General features: G+C 34.5%; 1 protein-coding gene across 14 annotated transcripts in view; it reads left to right on the forward strand.

Annotated features, from left to right (window-relative positions):
* Gphn (gephyrin) overlaps nt 1-16,296 on the forward strand; it is a 410,602-nt gene that overhangs the window by 152,122 nt on the left and 242,184 nt on the right. For 7 of the 14 annotated variants that reach the window (XM_028876083.2, XM_028876082.2, XM_028876085.2 and 4 more), the window contains exon 5: nt 9,442-9,480. The exons of the other annotated variants lie outside the window; for them this stretch is intronic. In XM_028876083.2, the coding sequence (XP_028731916.1) occupies nt 9,442-9,480 (39 nt within the window). The remainder of the gene's footprint in view (nt 1-9,441; nt 9,481-16,296) is intronic. 14 annotated transcript variants of the gene reach the window in all.

Raw genomic sequence — 16,296 nt, forward strand, 5'->3', positions numbered from 1 at the left:
AATAAAAATATACATGCTTTGAATATTCTTTTATAGTTCTCTGTTGTTAGTTTTAAAAAGAGAAATAGCAGTTAAGCATAGTAAATTAAAAACAACCATAATTAATTAAGGTTGTGAATGTCTCAAATCTGTTCTTTGTAAGTAGAATCATATGACAATATAAAATTACCTACAAAGCAAAATACTCAAAACTTTTTTGCTTGAAATATTTCAAACTGATATGAAGATCTCTGTGTTCAGATTTGCTAGCTACATTTGAGGTTATTTTAAGGAGCTATCCTATAGTTTTCATGTAGTGACTCTAGACTTAGGAACTATGATCTCATGCTGTATTTTTGACTAAACTTGTGAAGAAACAATAGAGTGAGTACAAAAACTTGTATATTGTTGTCAGAAATTTGAGCACTGGCTCTACTTGTTTGTATGAAATTTAAGGCCAGTTAAGCTATTTAAGCATAAATTTTCATTTGAACTGACTTCACTAATGTCTTACTCTCAAAGTTGTTGTTCATAACAGTAAATAATGAAAATAGTCAATATTGGACTCTGTTGAGTATGTCTACAAAATAAGGACATTTTTCCTACTATTATATTATGGCATCAGACAGACAAACAAAAATAATCTATATGATGTGAGAATTATTTGTGTACCCAGTTTAACTAGCTTCTAGTAACCTGCCTCTAAAGTTTACAGAGCTGTTTATTTATTGTAGCTTCACTTATTTTTTTTAAGTCTTTAATTTTATTATTAGTTTAAGTTTGTAGAACTTGGTTTGAAATGTCTCAGGTATATGAAAAGATAGCTTTTTATCAACAGCTACCATCTAAATTAAATTTATCACTGACTGTTATGAAAATAGAAACATAAGCATGAGGACCTGAGTTTGGATCCCTAGCACTCTTGTAAAAGATAGATACAACGGCATGTACCAAAGCCCAGCATTGGGATTGGCAGTGATGTAGAAGGGCAGGTCTTTGGAGCTCACTAACCAGGCAGTCTAGCATAAATGAGTACCTCCATGTTCTTTGAGAGCCTATCTCAAAAAATGAGCTGGAGAGCAATAGAGGAAGATACCTGATGCCGACCTTGGCCTCCACACGTGCCTTCATGGGCTAGTGCACCCATATACATGAACATACATAGTGTATATACACATACAAACAAGTACAAAAATTATACATGATTATTGCATACAATATGATGTTTTGATATATAACTCTTTTATTGGCATAAACAGTAGTAGCCTTCTTTATTGATAGAGTTTCTAATTAATTTTGAAAAACAGCATCTATTTTAGAACTCACACGTATTAATGAGCTTCTACACAGCTAACAACTTCACTCCTTATCTTTATTAAACTTAACAAATATTTATGAAGTTCCTTGAACATTACTGAGCTTAGTGCTAAACTATATATATATATTGCTAAAGTATATGGTCACATGACAGATCATAACAATCAAAATATAACACCAGAAATATGCTACCATTTCAAGCCAAAAAAAAATGTTTTTTGTTTTTTATATAACAGTTGAGTATTTAATAATTTAAAATGATAGAAGAGCACTTGGTTTCAAACATCGAGAGAGGAAGGTTTTACTTACTGATTGGAGTAAGGAAGAAGTTAAATTTATGAGGACTGTCTATGAATACAAATTTAAAATCTTTTGGCTTAGAGCAGAGGACGTACCATTATGTACAAGGATGGATAATCTAGACTTATGTGTGTTTTAGAATGCTTACAGTAGCACAATATAGAAATAAGAAAAAATAATCAAAATTGAGAGATTCCTTAGAAACAACAACTTATAAATGCACTATGACCAAATAAGACGTTAAAATCGTGCCATCAGAACTTAAAATGTACCCTTGTAGGTGGAGAGATGGCCTAGTTGGAAAAGTTCTTGCTTTATAAAGCATGACAGCCTGAGTTCAGATCTTCAAAACCCCATAACGAATGTGCATGATGGTACACACTTGTAATCCTTGTCTGTTCAGGCACAAACAGGAGGATACCTAGAGTGTCCTGCCATCTAGATAGTCTTTCTGAATCATCAAGGTCAAGATTTAGCAAGAGGCCTTGTCTTATAAAATAAGATGGAGGGCAGTGGGGGCAAACACCACACATTGAACTCTATGCACACATGGACATGTAAGTACCACACATATACACATGACATGGACCCTGTCTAATTTCACATTTCTCAAGGACATATCAACAAATAAATCTAATTATTTTTTGAAGGCAGATTTTTATACACTCATTTTTAAAGGGGGAGCACATGTGTGTGATCATAACTCAGAAGTAAAATGCTTGGCTATTGTGAATGAATGCCTAGGCATGAGTTCTGACATAGGGTGGCGGGGCAGGGCAGAGAGACAGAAGGACAAAAGAGGGAAGGAAAGAAGAGTCCTGATTTAGTCTGCCAGCCTAGAATTGTCCTTACCATTATTTGTGTACAAAACTTAAACTGCTGAGAAGTGCATTTCAACTTTGTTGATTTGTTTGTGAATTTCAGTCAGTTCTTTTCAGAATCAAGACAATCAATGCATACTGATTTTCTCAGTTTTCTATATGTACCATTTTCTTTAAAATTATTGTTTGTAATTATGAAGCAATCACAGTATCAGAGTTTCAGGAAACTAATGGCCTTCAGATTTAAAGGCTGAATGTATTCATCTTATCATTCCCTACCTTTTGCTTAAACATCTCAATCAGTATTTCTTCCTAAATGTTCATTGCTGGAACAATCCTAGTTGATTGAAAGCCCAAACATATTTAGATAAATTGGCCACATTATGACTTACCTACTAATCCTTCTCCTGCTCTTGGCTATGCTTAAGAAAAAATTAATTTTGTATAATGGCATAGGTTGTGGAATACTACATTTTCTCCCCCTAAGTCTTTCTACTTTATACAACCTTTCATTAACTTTCCCTCCAGCCACAAATTTTTTCTGAATTGATGCTCTTTCCTCAGCCTATACATCAAAAAAAGAAAAGCTCAGTTGGAAAATAAGGCCAGTGGGAAAATTAAAGGCATAGAATTTATCTTTAATTCTATACATTTAAAGGTATAGAGTCACTTAAATACATTAATTAAAGGTGAGTTTCCATTTAAAAACATCAAAATGAAAGGCTTCTATTCCACTTAGCAACATTAGAGATGGAGAAATACATTACTTCTAGACAGTGTTTTCTGAAAATGACAGGAACACTGCACCTATAAATTCACAGCAGGTGTGGTTCTCTTCACAAGACCTATACAAGAGCAAGCTTATTAACATTATAGCATGGTTTAGGGAGAAGTTCATGAGCCCCAACCCTTAATTAAGGAAATATGAACAGTTGTTGCTGCTGAGAGAAGGCAACTAGTTTTCCTTAAGGATGTGGACCATGATAAATTGGCCATGATGTTCTAGTGAATGGGTAATACCAAGAAGTATATAGACAGCACAGACTGGATTTGCTAGGTTATTGAATTTAATAAAGAAAGAAACAAAGTTGGGAGGGATGGAAGGTAGAGGTGGGAGTAGACCTGGGAGGATTTAAGGGGACAAGTTGGGAATGAACATGATCAAAATATACTGGTTAATACGTATAATTTAAAACAAAAATATACATTGCCTCTTACATTAGAATTTTGAAAATAAGGTAATCTGAAACATTATATGTAAACAATTCACAAATAAAATATCTTCAGTCTTCTTAAATATATGTTTTAATGGCATACCTTTTCTATGGGAGATTGTATTCTGAGCTTTCATAATTCCCTAATGGGGAAGAGAGATCATACAAATTATGGTATGCTTGCTTTGTAATTGGAGTTCTTACTAGCATTGTAGTGTTGCCCATGAAGCTATTTATAAAGCAATGTGGAAAAAACAGACTTTTTCTGGATTTAAGTCTTAGAGCCACTTTTTACTAGTATGTGACTTTATACAGTTATGTTGAAGATGAACTCTGAAGATTTAACTCATAGAATAATCATGTAAGCTAATACAAATAAGCCATTTTCATTCATATTTTGTTAATATAAAAAATGAACAGCTGGGTTTGTGTAACTTATTAAATGAATATTTATTTAGCCCACAGTGTAAAAGACTGAGAGTAAAGGTTGGGCAGCTTTATAGGTTTGGCCTCTAATGTGGATCTAATAATGGTTAGAATCATGGCAGGAATGTAAATGATTACCAGGCAGGAAGCAATTTAGGCTTATCAAACAACACAACCTTGGAAGAACTCAAAAGGACATACAAGGGCTTTTTAAATCTCTTTGAAGGCACCTACATCCATAATCTGAGTATCCCATCTACTAGGTTCCACTTTTTAAAAGTTTCATATCATTTCTCTGTATCACCCCACTAATGAAAAGCTTCTAACATATGAACTCTTGGGAGAAGAAACCATATCCAAACCACAGCTAGCTCCCAAAGTAGTATTTGCCTCACTGTGTTTTCCATGCTGGCTTAGGAGTCTTGAGCTAAATCAATCTTTCTGCTTTAGTCTTCCAAGTATCTGGGACTGCAGACATGTACAACTATACCTACTTTCCTTTTAATATTATCTGCACTATCAACAGAGCTTTAGCTTAAAACCTAAGTAAATATTGGATGGTTAAATATTGAAAAGATTTCCTTGTGGAGGGAAAATGAAGGCCAAACAGGCTAAACACAACAGTGTAGTTGTAGAAGAGGCAACGGAAACAACAGAGTGAACCTGCCAAATCCTTATTTTATCTTGACTATTAGAGTATACAAATGGAAGAAATTACTTTCCAACTAACACTTGCACATGGATTGTTATAAATGATCATAGGCTAGAATAACAATAGTCTCACAAGATACATAATATAATTGAAAACAAAATAGCAATAAATCTTTTATTGATATTAAGATTTGTCTAGAGAAATAGTCTTAGTATGAAGAATTGATAATATTCCTTACTTCACTACAGACTGAAGTCAATAATGTAAATTAATCTCTATATTAGATATCATCTATAAAATATATTACTTCTTATACAAAATTTACTAGTGTTTCAACAACACACACACACACACACACACACACACACACATATTACCATGAACTCAAAGTAGTATCACTTTTTTAAAGTGACAGCATATTTGTGACTTTATGTTCTTACATGATAGAGACCTGATAGGAATTAATAAAAATGGATTCAGAGACAAAATTACTTTGGATTATTCTAGTAATTTGGTTAGTGATATTTCCTTATACTAGAACATAGCAAAAGCATAGCTGCTATTAAATATGAAGGAGAGAGCTGGAGAAATGGCTCAGGGGCTAAGATCATGTTGCTCTTGCAAAGGACTCGTGTTTAGCTCTTTCCATATTGGGCTAGTCACAACTGCCTGTGACTCCAACTCCACTGGCCTCTGTAGGCACATGCACTCTTGTGCACATACATACATACATACATAAATACATACACGTATCTAAAAATAAAGTAAATCTTTATCAAATGAAGAATTATTCAATATTCTGGAATTTTCAATTTCAAATATTATTAATAGCACACAGGAAAGAATTTGTTGGAAGGGATATAGGTTCCTTCAAAGGATGCTTAGAAGGGAGCAATAAATTTTGTGGAAGGTTACTGTTATCTGTTTAACTTCACAGGGAAAGATTGATTAAATATAAAAACAAAAATACAGAAGAAGCAGTTAATGATTCTAGGAGGTCTACTTTACATAAAAAAAAGTATCTTTGAAGAATGAAGACATTGTAGTGATGGATGTCACTGAGACAATTTTGTTATCTACCCTTTATTTTCTTCACATCTTTCAATCAGTTTGCAGCAAATAACATAATTTTTTTTTCATGTAATAATCCTTAGGATGAGACTTCATGGAGAAAAAGATAGGCCACTATTAGGAAGTGATTCTATAGAGTTATAACAAAGAGTAGAATAATTTGGCATGAAGTTTAGGTATTTGAACTCAGATGAAATAGGTTTCAAAAATTGTAAATTATACAAAAACAGTTGTTAGTTTTTAGTATTATTAAAATGTATTATTCTGCTGGGTAGTGGTGGTGCACGCCTTTAATCCCAGCACTCGGGAGGCAGAGCCAGGCGGATCTCTGTGAGTTTGAGACCAGCCTGGTCTACAGAGCAGGACCCAGGACAGGCACCAAAACTTCACAGAGAGACCCTGGCTCGAAAAAAATCAAAATAAATAAATAAATAGATATATTATTGCTTTTGTGTTATTTCCTTATACTATTTTTATATTTATTATTTATATATATTATACTATACTTATTTCCTTACTGTAATGTATTTCTTACTTGCTATACAAAACTCCATTTTACAGGTAGCCTTTTTATAATGGGATCATTTAATAATAACTCCACTGGTGAGGTTTTAAAGAGATTCATATCATGCACATTATTCTTAAATAGTATAGTTAGAAGTTTGGATAATTATATGATACATGTGAAACTGTAGGTCCTGTTGACTTATTTTCATTTACTGTCTTTAGCTATTTTTTAAGCTTACTGATACTGTACATCTTTCAGGTGGGATTCTTTGTGGAAGATGAATTTCACTGTCAGAAATAAGTAATATTTAGAAGAATGAGAGATTGCTTTTATATAATACTCAAAACAAATCCTAGTATAAACACACCTTTCCTCAGAGGTGCATCACTGATAGCATTAACCATTTGTTCTAGCCTTACTCAGGTTATGTTATTTTCCTTGTCTTATAACTATAAAATAGCTTTGGATATCGAACTTACTTTTTAAGATATAGATGGCAAATTGATTACAGAAACTATATAGTTGACATGATAACTACCCCGTTCTTGCTTCCCTGAAGCAAAAAAAAAAAAAAAAAAAAAAAAAAAAAAACCAGCCATAGGTACTATAAATAATTGAAAGTTCCAAAATCTAAGGAAAGAGATATTTATTCAGGTACAAGAGTATGCAGAACACCAAATAGACCAGCCCAGAAAAGAAAACCTCATGTCACATAATAATCAAAATACTAAATATACAGATCCAAAAAACAAACAAACAAACAAACAAAGGATATTGAAAGCTGCCGCAGAGTAAGGTCAAGTCACATATAAAGGCAGACCTATCAGAACTGATGTTCTAAAAATTCTGAAAGATCACAGATGCCAGCCCAAACTACTGTACCAAGAATAGTTATCAGTCATAAGCAAAGGAGAAACATTTTACATAATAAAATCAAGTTTAAGGAATTTGTGACCATTAAGGTAACTTTACAGAGACTACTGAAAGGAAAACTTGGGTCAGAAAAGGAGGTTAAATATACCCAAGATGGCACAAGAAATAAACAGTTTGAGAACAGCTAATCAAAAGAGGTTTATACCTGATTGATTGAGGCTGGCTATATTTTATACAGTTATTGCAAACACTAAAGCTGAACTTCCATATATAATTTTTACTTTACCTGAAAGGATATTCTACTGGTTTGTTTGAATCCTTTTAAAATATAAAGATGGTTCTCAGATTGCCAGTAATATGAGAAAACAGACAATAGACAGAGTCCTGTTTATAGGCTGTAATTTACTAATCGTATGTCAGAGCTCTCATATCCTAGTTGGTACTAGAATCTTTACCTGCTAATCTACAAGTTCAAAATATGTGTGGGCTTTTAGAATCCTCTGAGACTTTGAGATTAAGAAAAAGAATCCTGCTGGGCAGTGGTGGTGTACACCTTTAATCCCAGCACATGGGAGGCAGAGACTGGCAGATCTCTGTGAGTTCCAGGACAGCCAGGGCTGTTACCCAGAGACACCCTGTCTTGAACAACCAAAGAAAAAGAATCCTCCCAAGAAATTTATGCTTTTCAGCTTGAGTATTTAATATATATTATATATTCATGTGCTGTTCAAGATGTTGAGAAAACAGAGCAGAATTTCTCTATGATGGGCTAATGAAGTGGCTCAGAGGGAAAAGGTACTCGACACCAAACCTGAAGACTTTTGTTTAAACCTAAGTGCTGGAAGGAGAGAGCTGGCTCTGACACGTTATTTTGACTTCCATTTTATCCTGCAGCTCAGGTGGTGTGCACACACTACCCACAATGCATATAGCATAAATAAGTTTAAGTTTGTGAGTATTCTCCATGAAATTCATCATAAAGATACAAAACTTTACAATAAGGTTATTTAAAGTTCACATATAGAGATTCTTAAAGATGAAGCATAAACCTAAGAAAATAGATAGTGTATAATATTAGAGATAAGTTCTCTGGATCAAAATAAACCCAGGAAGGATGATTGATAGTCTAGGCAGAAAAAAATCATTGTAATTAAAATAGGCCATTCATTAAGGAAGATGACATTCTAGCAATGACCTAAAGAAGGAAAGAGGAGTGAATCATGTAAAATGATTATGCCTCTTTAATGTAAGAGAATAGAGGTATAGGGTGACTGGCTTCTATTTTAACAGGAAACCAGTTGGGAGACAATTCATAGTGTAGGTGGAAAAATGAGAGTGGCATAGATCAAAAGACGAATGGGGAGAAGAATGGAAATCAGGATTGGAGAAGAGAGGGTAGGGAAGGAGGAGAGAGGATGAGAGGAAAAGGGAGGAGTTGGTTTTGAGGCCAAGATTTCACTGTGTAGCCCTGGCTGCCCATAAACATATGCTTCTCCTGCCTTAGCCTCTCAAGTGCTAGAATTAAAGGCATCAGCCACCATGCTTAGCTAGTCAATATACTTTGAAAGAGGGAACAGATGAAATAAGAGTGAGAGAAGTCAAGTAAAAATGGAGTATTTGGCTTTCATGGTTTGAGGAATGAATTGTTAAATTCCATTTAGTGAAATGAAGAACATTGAAGGAAAGGTAGATCTAGTGAATTTAAATTAGGGGTTTTACTTCAGTCACAGAAATGTGAACTGCTTTGGAACTCAAAGCAGATGTCTGCAGAATTTTTCAATCATTGATATAAATTAAAATCCGTGACAGTTGATGAGATAACCGAGGTGTTAGCTAGAATTAATGTGTATTTATTGGTATCACTGCCCCCTGATGTTTTTTTCCTAATCCACTTTTTACAAGGTAGGTAGTTTCTAGAAATTATCCCCTCCGCTCACTTATAAAGAATGGAAGGAATCCCACTGAATCAGAACCTTGACCTGAACAGAAAATACTATTAGTTGACCATCCTCAAATTTTGCCTTGATGTGAATTTTCCCAAGTACCTCCTTGCTGGAAACTGTTTGCACTGGAGGTAAGTGTGAAAGGGGAGGTTGGGGGAATGATGGGGTGAGGGCTTCCTAAACCTTTCTCAGACCTCAGAAGTGGTTGGATTCTGAGGAAGAGAAGGTTCAGGCTGGTTCTTCTTTCCCTGAACCAGTTCATAGAGCCCTAAATTTGACCTGCTTTCCTCAAACTGGGAATCAGAAATCCCTTTTCTCTTCTGTTTTTCTGCTGCAGAAATTCCCAACATTCCCATTTTGTGGGCTCCAGAAAGGGGTAAGCGAAGACTTCAATCCCAGCCAATCATTTCCAGATTAATACTTTTTAGTGTTTTGGTTTATTTTTACCATCATAAAAAAAAATGCTTGGACCCATTTTTCCCATCTATTTAATTTCCTTGTGGATTGTTATGTATCTATGTTCTAGGGTCATTCTGTATCCCTGGGCAGTAGAGTTCAGATCCATCTGCTGTTTCCATTTGTGTGCTATTCTCTTGTGGATTCTCATACGCAGTTTATGAATTATTTCCTAGATGGAAGACACCCAATTCAGGGACTGTTTTCACTCCTCAGTCTCATCCTTTCCTGAATGGTGTTTTGTTCCCCTGCTGACAGCTTGTCATTACCTTACTCTACTGCTTCTGATGATCTGCCATTGCTTCTCTACTGTCCTGTCTTCCTGCTTGATTGCCTTTGGATTTTCTCTACTTTTTGCCTAATTTTATCTGCTGAACAATTTGTGTTCTTCACTCATTGGTGCTTTGCCCATCAGCAAATGGCCTGGTACCTCCATATCCATCTGCTATTTTAGCATTTTAGACTGCCCAGCATTGTCTATCTGCACCCCCCCCACTCCTCTGTACTCTGAACTATTAAGTTCTCCATCTGCCTGCCTGATTTTGCCCTCTCCAGTATGCTTATAATATTGTAAGTAGGTACAGATTATTTAGTACTCCTACTCCAAATGCCTTGTGCCACTGGATTGGACTGCTGACTAGATTGCCTGACTATTGCCTCATCTTCCTATTTGCTCCCATTGGCTGCACCATTATTTTATTTGAGTCATGGCTTTCATCTCCAGTGAATTTGTGACTTGCTGGTTTGCTCATACTGCCTCTTTTATATTCCTCTGCATCTAATGAATCACTAGCATTGTTCCCTGTTATCTCTAAACCTGATTAGATGTTACATCCAAGGAAAATTTTGCCTGTGTATTGTCCAAACATGTCTAAAAAATAGGAAAATGCCTTGTTATTTAACAGCCCAGTTTAGTTTACTCCTAAACTAATTCAAAACTCAACTACCACCTGTTATTTTTGCTTTTTAATACAAGTCATCATTCTTCTCTTTTTTTAAGGACATTTTAAAACATGCATCATCTTTGCCTCAGTTATCTTTCAACATCACATGTTATACACATTGTTTTCTTATGTGTGGGATCTTTCAATAATTTTCCATGTTCTAAATTTATTTCTTAGCTTATTTTACCTATTTTCTGAAAGATTTCATCAAGACAATTTGTTTAATTTTATCTTTTAAATAAGACCAGAAGAATTTTTTGAAACTTTAAAAATATTAAATTTAATTATTTTCTATCTCTTTGTAGTTTAGATTAGAGTAGCTTTCAGCTCTGCTCCACTTTTTCCTTGGAGAATATAATTTCTTAGCCTCCCCTTAACCTACATAGTATAGTGATTTAGAGATCCTTTTGATATGTCCATCTTTCCCTCCTTTATAACTTCTTTTCTTGTGTGTGGGTAGAGTTTTGAAATTTACATTTTCAGTTGTTTACAGAGTGCCTGGCATCTAAAATTACTTTGTACTGTGAAGTTTGTAGTCTTATGTTGACATGAAAAGCCAAATATGAGAAGCAGAGAAGAATTTTGTAGGGCAAGTCTACAAAGAGATATAAAGTGGGGTGTTTACAAGTGCATGCCCATGTGTTTGTGTATATTTTAAATGTCCTTTATACTCACAGTATCATTATGTTTGAAATGTGAAAAATGAAAAATATTCATATTCTATTTTATATTATTAAAGCAAATAAGATAGGGAAAAACCTTAAAAAGAAAGTGATAACTTTAGAGACTGTGGGAAAAAAGTATTGACAGGATATTTTTAAGATTTCTGTCTTAATAAAGAAAATTAGTATGAAGAAAAAAGTCACTTTAGAAATGCCAAAATAATTTCCTAGATTTCTGGTGCATGTCCTTAATCCTAGCTTTTGGGAGGCAGAGGCAGGTATCTGTGAGTTTGAGGCAAGTCTGGTCTACCTGTTCAGTTCTAGGCCAGCCAAGAAAGAGCTACACAATGAGACCCTGGCTCAGAATCATCCAAAATAAGAATAATATATATATATATTAAACAAAAATTCCCAATATTCCATCTCTAAGCCCTGGCATATTTTATTTTCTGTTTTATCAATTTGCCTATTCTCAGAACTTCATCTTAATGGAAACACATATTTTTTTTGTCTTCTGTCTTATTTTTCTTAACATAATGTTCTTAAACTTACACAAGGTAGCACGTATCAGAAGTTTATTCCTCTTTTCCATCCTTTGTATATGCCACACTTTATCAGTTCAGCTGTTAAGTAATCACTTGGCTTGTTTCTGCCTTCTGACTATTAGCAATAGTGCTTCTGTGAATACTGGTGTACAGATATCTTTCCCATGTCCTTTGGCTCCATCAACAGACATATGTGTACGAAGAAATTAATAGCAACGAGTTCAGGGAAACTGCCTAACAAGCATGAAAAATAGATAAGTCCAAGACACTGTAGTATTAAAAGAAGAAAAAATAAACTTTTGGTCAAGCTACAAGAGACCAAGTTATAAGATTTTAAAGGTTCTATATTCTGTCAATGAAAGAATGAAGTTATACAGGTCTTGAATGCCTTAGATAAAACAACAATAATTCTAAAGATATATTTTTTTAATTTTACAATACAATTCAGTTCTACATATCAGCCATGGATTCCCTTGTTCTCCCCCCTCCTGCCCCTCCCTCCCCTTCCCCCCAGCTCACCTCCTATTCCCACCTCCTCCAGGGCAAAGCCTCCCCCAAGGACTGAGATCAACCTGGTAGACTCAGTCCAGGCAGGTCCAGTCCCCTTTTCCCCGGAGATTTAAAAGGTTTTTTTATTTTTTTAAACAAGAGAATGATGTATTTCAAACCAAATAATGTAAGTGGCCATTTAAGGGAAGGAAGGTATTTGAAAGGCAAGGTTTCAGTGAAGGTGACTAAGATGAGGAAACACAGTTGTATTTAGAGGAACTATCATTTCAATTAAATGGTCTTTCATCTTGGACACCAAATGTACTTACAAAGACTTTCCTAAAACAGATTCAAGAGCTATGGATTTCAACATTTTGTGTAAGTACATCACAGTGTGAGCTAAGTCTAATTCTTTTTCTTTTATTGAAAATATTTTTTTTCAAATATAATATATTCCTGACTACATTTTCCCCTCCCTCTACTTCCTTCAGTTTCTCCCCACCTTCTCTTCCACCTGGGTCTGCCCCTTTCTGTCTCTTATTCAAAAACAATCATGCTTCTAAGGAATAATAAGGTAGAACAAAACTAACACATTTGGAATAGGACAAAACAGAAGGAAAAGAATTCAAGAAAAGGCACCAGAAACATATAGATGCAGAGACCCATGTGTCCTTATGAGACAAGAAAACTCCAGTGACCCCATTGAGTTTGTTTTCTGTTGGCCACCAACTGCTGGGTGTGCAGGTTGCCCCTAAGAATAGTTTGTTTCTTCACTGAAACTCCCTTGGAGTAAATTTTCATTTGCAAGTGGGTATCAGTTGGAGATTGATTCTGGGTTATACATGGAGACAGGGGTCTACTTCTCCTTTCAGCTCTAGGACCCCTTCTGGTGCAGACCTGGGCAGACCCTGTGCATGCTGCCTCAGTCTCTGTGAGTTCTTATGTATGTTGATTCTGTTGATGTTAAATCTAATTCTATACCACAGTGCCAAGACCTACAGAAATTAAGTTAGAGATAGTCTTTGTCTTCAAAGGTTTAGAACTGGAATATTTAAAATAATAATAGATAAGGATAAAAAATACTGTAAATGCACAAGATAGTATGTTTCACTCCTATTTAGCCTTTGTTGGATTGAATTTTTTTTATCTACCCTTTATCAACTAAGTATCTTTACTAGACTAACATAGAAAACAGATTCGAGGAGAAGAATAAAATTTAACAACAAAAAGAATTTTTAATATCATCTACCATATTTTGAATTTTTTCTTCTAATTTTGATTTTTGAAGAGAAATTTTTAAAGTCAGAACTTTACATGTAAAGTAATGACTTCACTTCTCTAAACCTCGCTGATTCAGAAAAAAAAATGCTTTCTGGACTGAGGAGATGGCTCAATAGGTAAAGAACATGAGTTTGAATCATCACCTGCATAAAAGCTTGATATGATAAATGCTGTTTTACTATAGCCCCAGTGATGACGGGCCAGAAGCATGTTGATTACTGCAGCTTGCAGGCTAGTCAGCCCAGCCTCAAGGGAATGCTCCAGGTTCAGTAAGATACCTTGTCTCAAAAATTAGAGTGAACAGTGATAGAAGATATGCAAAGCTTTCCATACATGCTCATATAGGTAAGCCTATCCACATATATATATATATATGTGTCCATGCATTCATATACTATGTACACATACATTTCAAAAGAACGTCCTTTTTAGTTAAACCTCATACCAGCCCTCAGATGGTAACAACAATTTGCACTCTATTTGAAGTCTCTTTAATTCTTTCTTTTAATGGAAATAGACTTTTTTCATACACTATATTCTCAGTTTCCCATCTTCCATCTCCTCCCAGTTCCTGCCCACCTCCCTCTGTGTGGATCCATATCCTTTTTCTCTCTCCTTAGAAAACAAACATATCTGAGGAATAATAATAAAATAAAATTAGATGAGATAAAACAAAAACAAAACTCAGGATAGGACAAAACAAGCAAACAGATGAACAAGACCAAAGAAAAGCAGGAGAAACACATGTGGACAAAGAGATACAGGAATCTTATAAAAACACTAAACCAGAAGCCATAACATTTACTCAAAGTACCTGTAAAGTTAACAAATAAAAATATGCCCTACATATTAATTTTATATCCTGCCAGTTTGCTTGAAGTGTTTATCAACTAAAGGATTTTCAAGGTGGAATTTCTAGGGTCACTTACATATTGTCATATCATCTGCAAATAAATATACTTTGGAAGTGTCTTTAATTTTAAAGTTTCTTTTCTTTTTTCAATACAGGGTTTTTCTGTGGAACAGCTCTGACTGTCCTGGGAACTAACTAGCTTTGTAGACCAGATTTGCTTCGAACTCACAGAAATCCACCTGCCTCTGCCTCCCGAGTGCTGGGGTTAAAGGCATTCACCATTACCACCTGGCAAAAGTCTTTTTAATTTTAAAGCCTACTAAATTTAGTGACAGATTGCAAACACATTAAAAGAAATCTCTATTATTAGTTAGTGACACTTTTCAAGAGTTTCTCTTACCATATAAAACTTGAATTCCTGATATAAAAAAGTTTAGACATATCTATTAGCTTTTACTGTGTATTTAAGAAACTAGTCATCTGAACTTGGAATCTATATCTCCTCTTCATATTAATGTGTACTCAAACTTGAGTTCTGATTTTTTTAAAACTCTAGTAGGGTAATTTTGAATAACCCATTTTCCATCTTCCTAATTGTCCTACTAATATTTTTATTTATATAGATATGAAGAGATTAGAGTTTCCTTGTCAAGAAAAACAGTAAAATAGAAATTACATTAATATTTGGCAATAATAAATTAGTTTAAAAATTATTCTTGTATTCACTCTGAAAATCACTTTAAAGCAGAGATGACACAGAACATCATATAGATAATGTAGAGATCTAAGATAAAATACTAACACTTTTATTTGTAGTGAATATCCTGTTTTCTTGTGATCTTTGAATTCCTATTTTAATTTCAAAGAAACTGAAAACACAATTGTATGTTTCCTTTGTGTGATAGTCAAGCTATGCTAAATCTCATCCTTATAAAGTATCAAATCCCTTTATATTTCATTTAAAAATAACCCTCTAAATGTCTTTAAAGTTGAAATATTCTTTGTGATTAACTACTGTCTGACAAACTAGTCATTATCTAATTTTTCTTCCTCCCCATTTCTCTACTAAATAGTAGTCCATCATATTCAGGATCTTGCAAACAGTGTGATTACAATATAGCCTTCCTTCTGTGAACATTTAATAGCACAAGATTGACCCGTATTTTTCAGTATATAGCAATTAACCGTAACAAGCACTAGTAAACAATTCCTACATCTCCTGATATCTTAGTCCCTTCCCTTCCTACTATTGTATATTTTAGTAGTGATATAAAAACTGGCAAAAAAAAAAAAAAGGTTGGATAATAAAGAGACTATTAAAAGATAGTAAATCAGGACAGTACAATTCCTCAGCAGAGAAAGACACTCGCCACCAAGACTGAGATCCCAGGTGCCTAGGGAATGACATGATGGAAGGAGAGAATCAACTCCCAAAAGTTGTCCTTTAAACTCCTCATGGATGCCATGAAATGTGTGCCCCACACATACAGTCACACACAAATAAATGAAATAATAATTTTTAAAACATAGTAAATTTCATCAAATTGAAGAATTGGCACAAAGCTACTGTATATATATTTAGTAGCTATTTAGCAGACTTTAAATTGAAACAAGTTTACTACTTAGGTATTTGGTTATTTATAAATGCAAGGTAACACCAAAATTTATTTTGCTCTAGAATTCTGTTTTAGTAATTGAATTTGTGCTGATAATTTCATGGCGTATATAATGCATTCTAATAGTCTCACCACCTTCCTTCAAGCCCTGCCTTCCTGTCAGCCCCTCCTCTCAGTTTAGATCCCTTTCTCACATTCTGGTCTTGGTTTTGCTTTGTGATCTACTACATTTCACCAGTGCCATTTGTGTGGCCATGGGTTTGGAACTCTCCATTGGAGCTCAGTGAGCTTGCCAGTGTGTACACGATGACAATGAATCCCCCACCCCTCTCTAGAATGCTTTTTG

The sequence above is a fragment of the Peromyscus leucopus genome, chromosome 14 (assembly GCF_004664715.2).
Source record: "Peromyscus leucopus breed LL Stock chromosome 14, UCI_PerLeu_2.1, whole genome shotgun sequence".
In the NCBI taxonomy this organism is placed as follows: Eukaryota; Metazoa; Chordata; class Mammalia; order Rodentia; family Cricetidae; genus Peromyscus; species Peromyscus leucopus.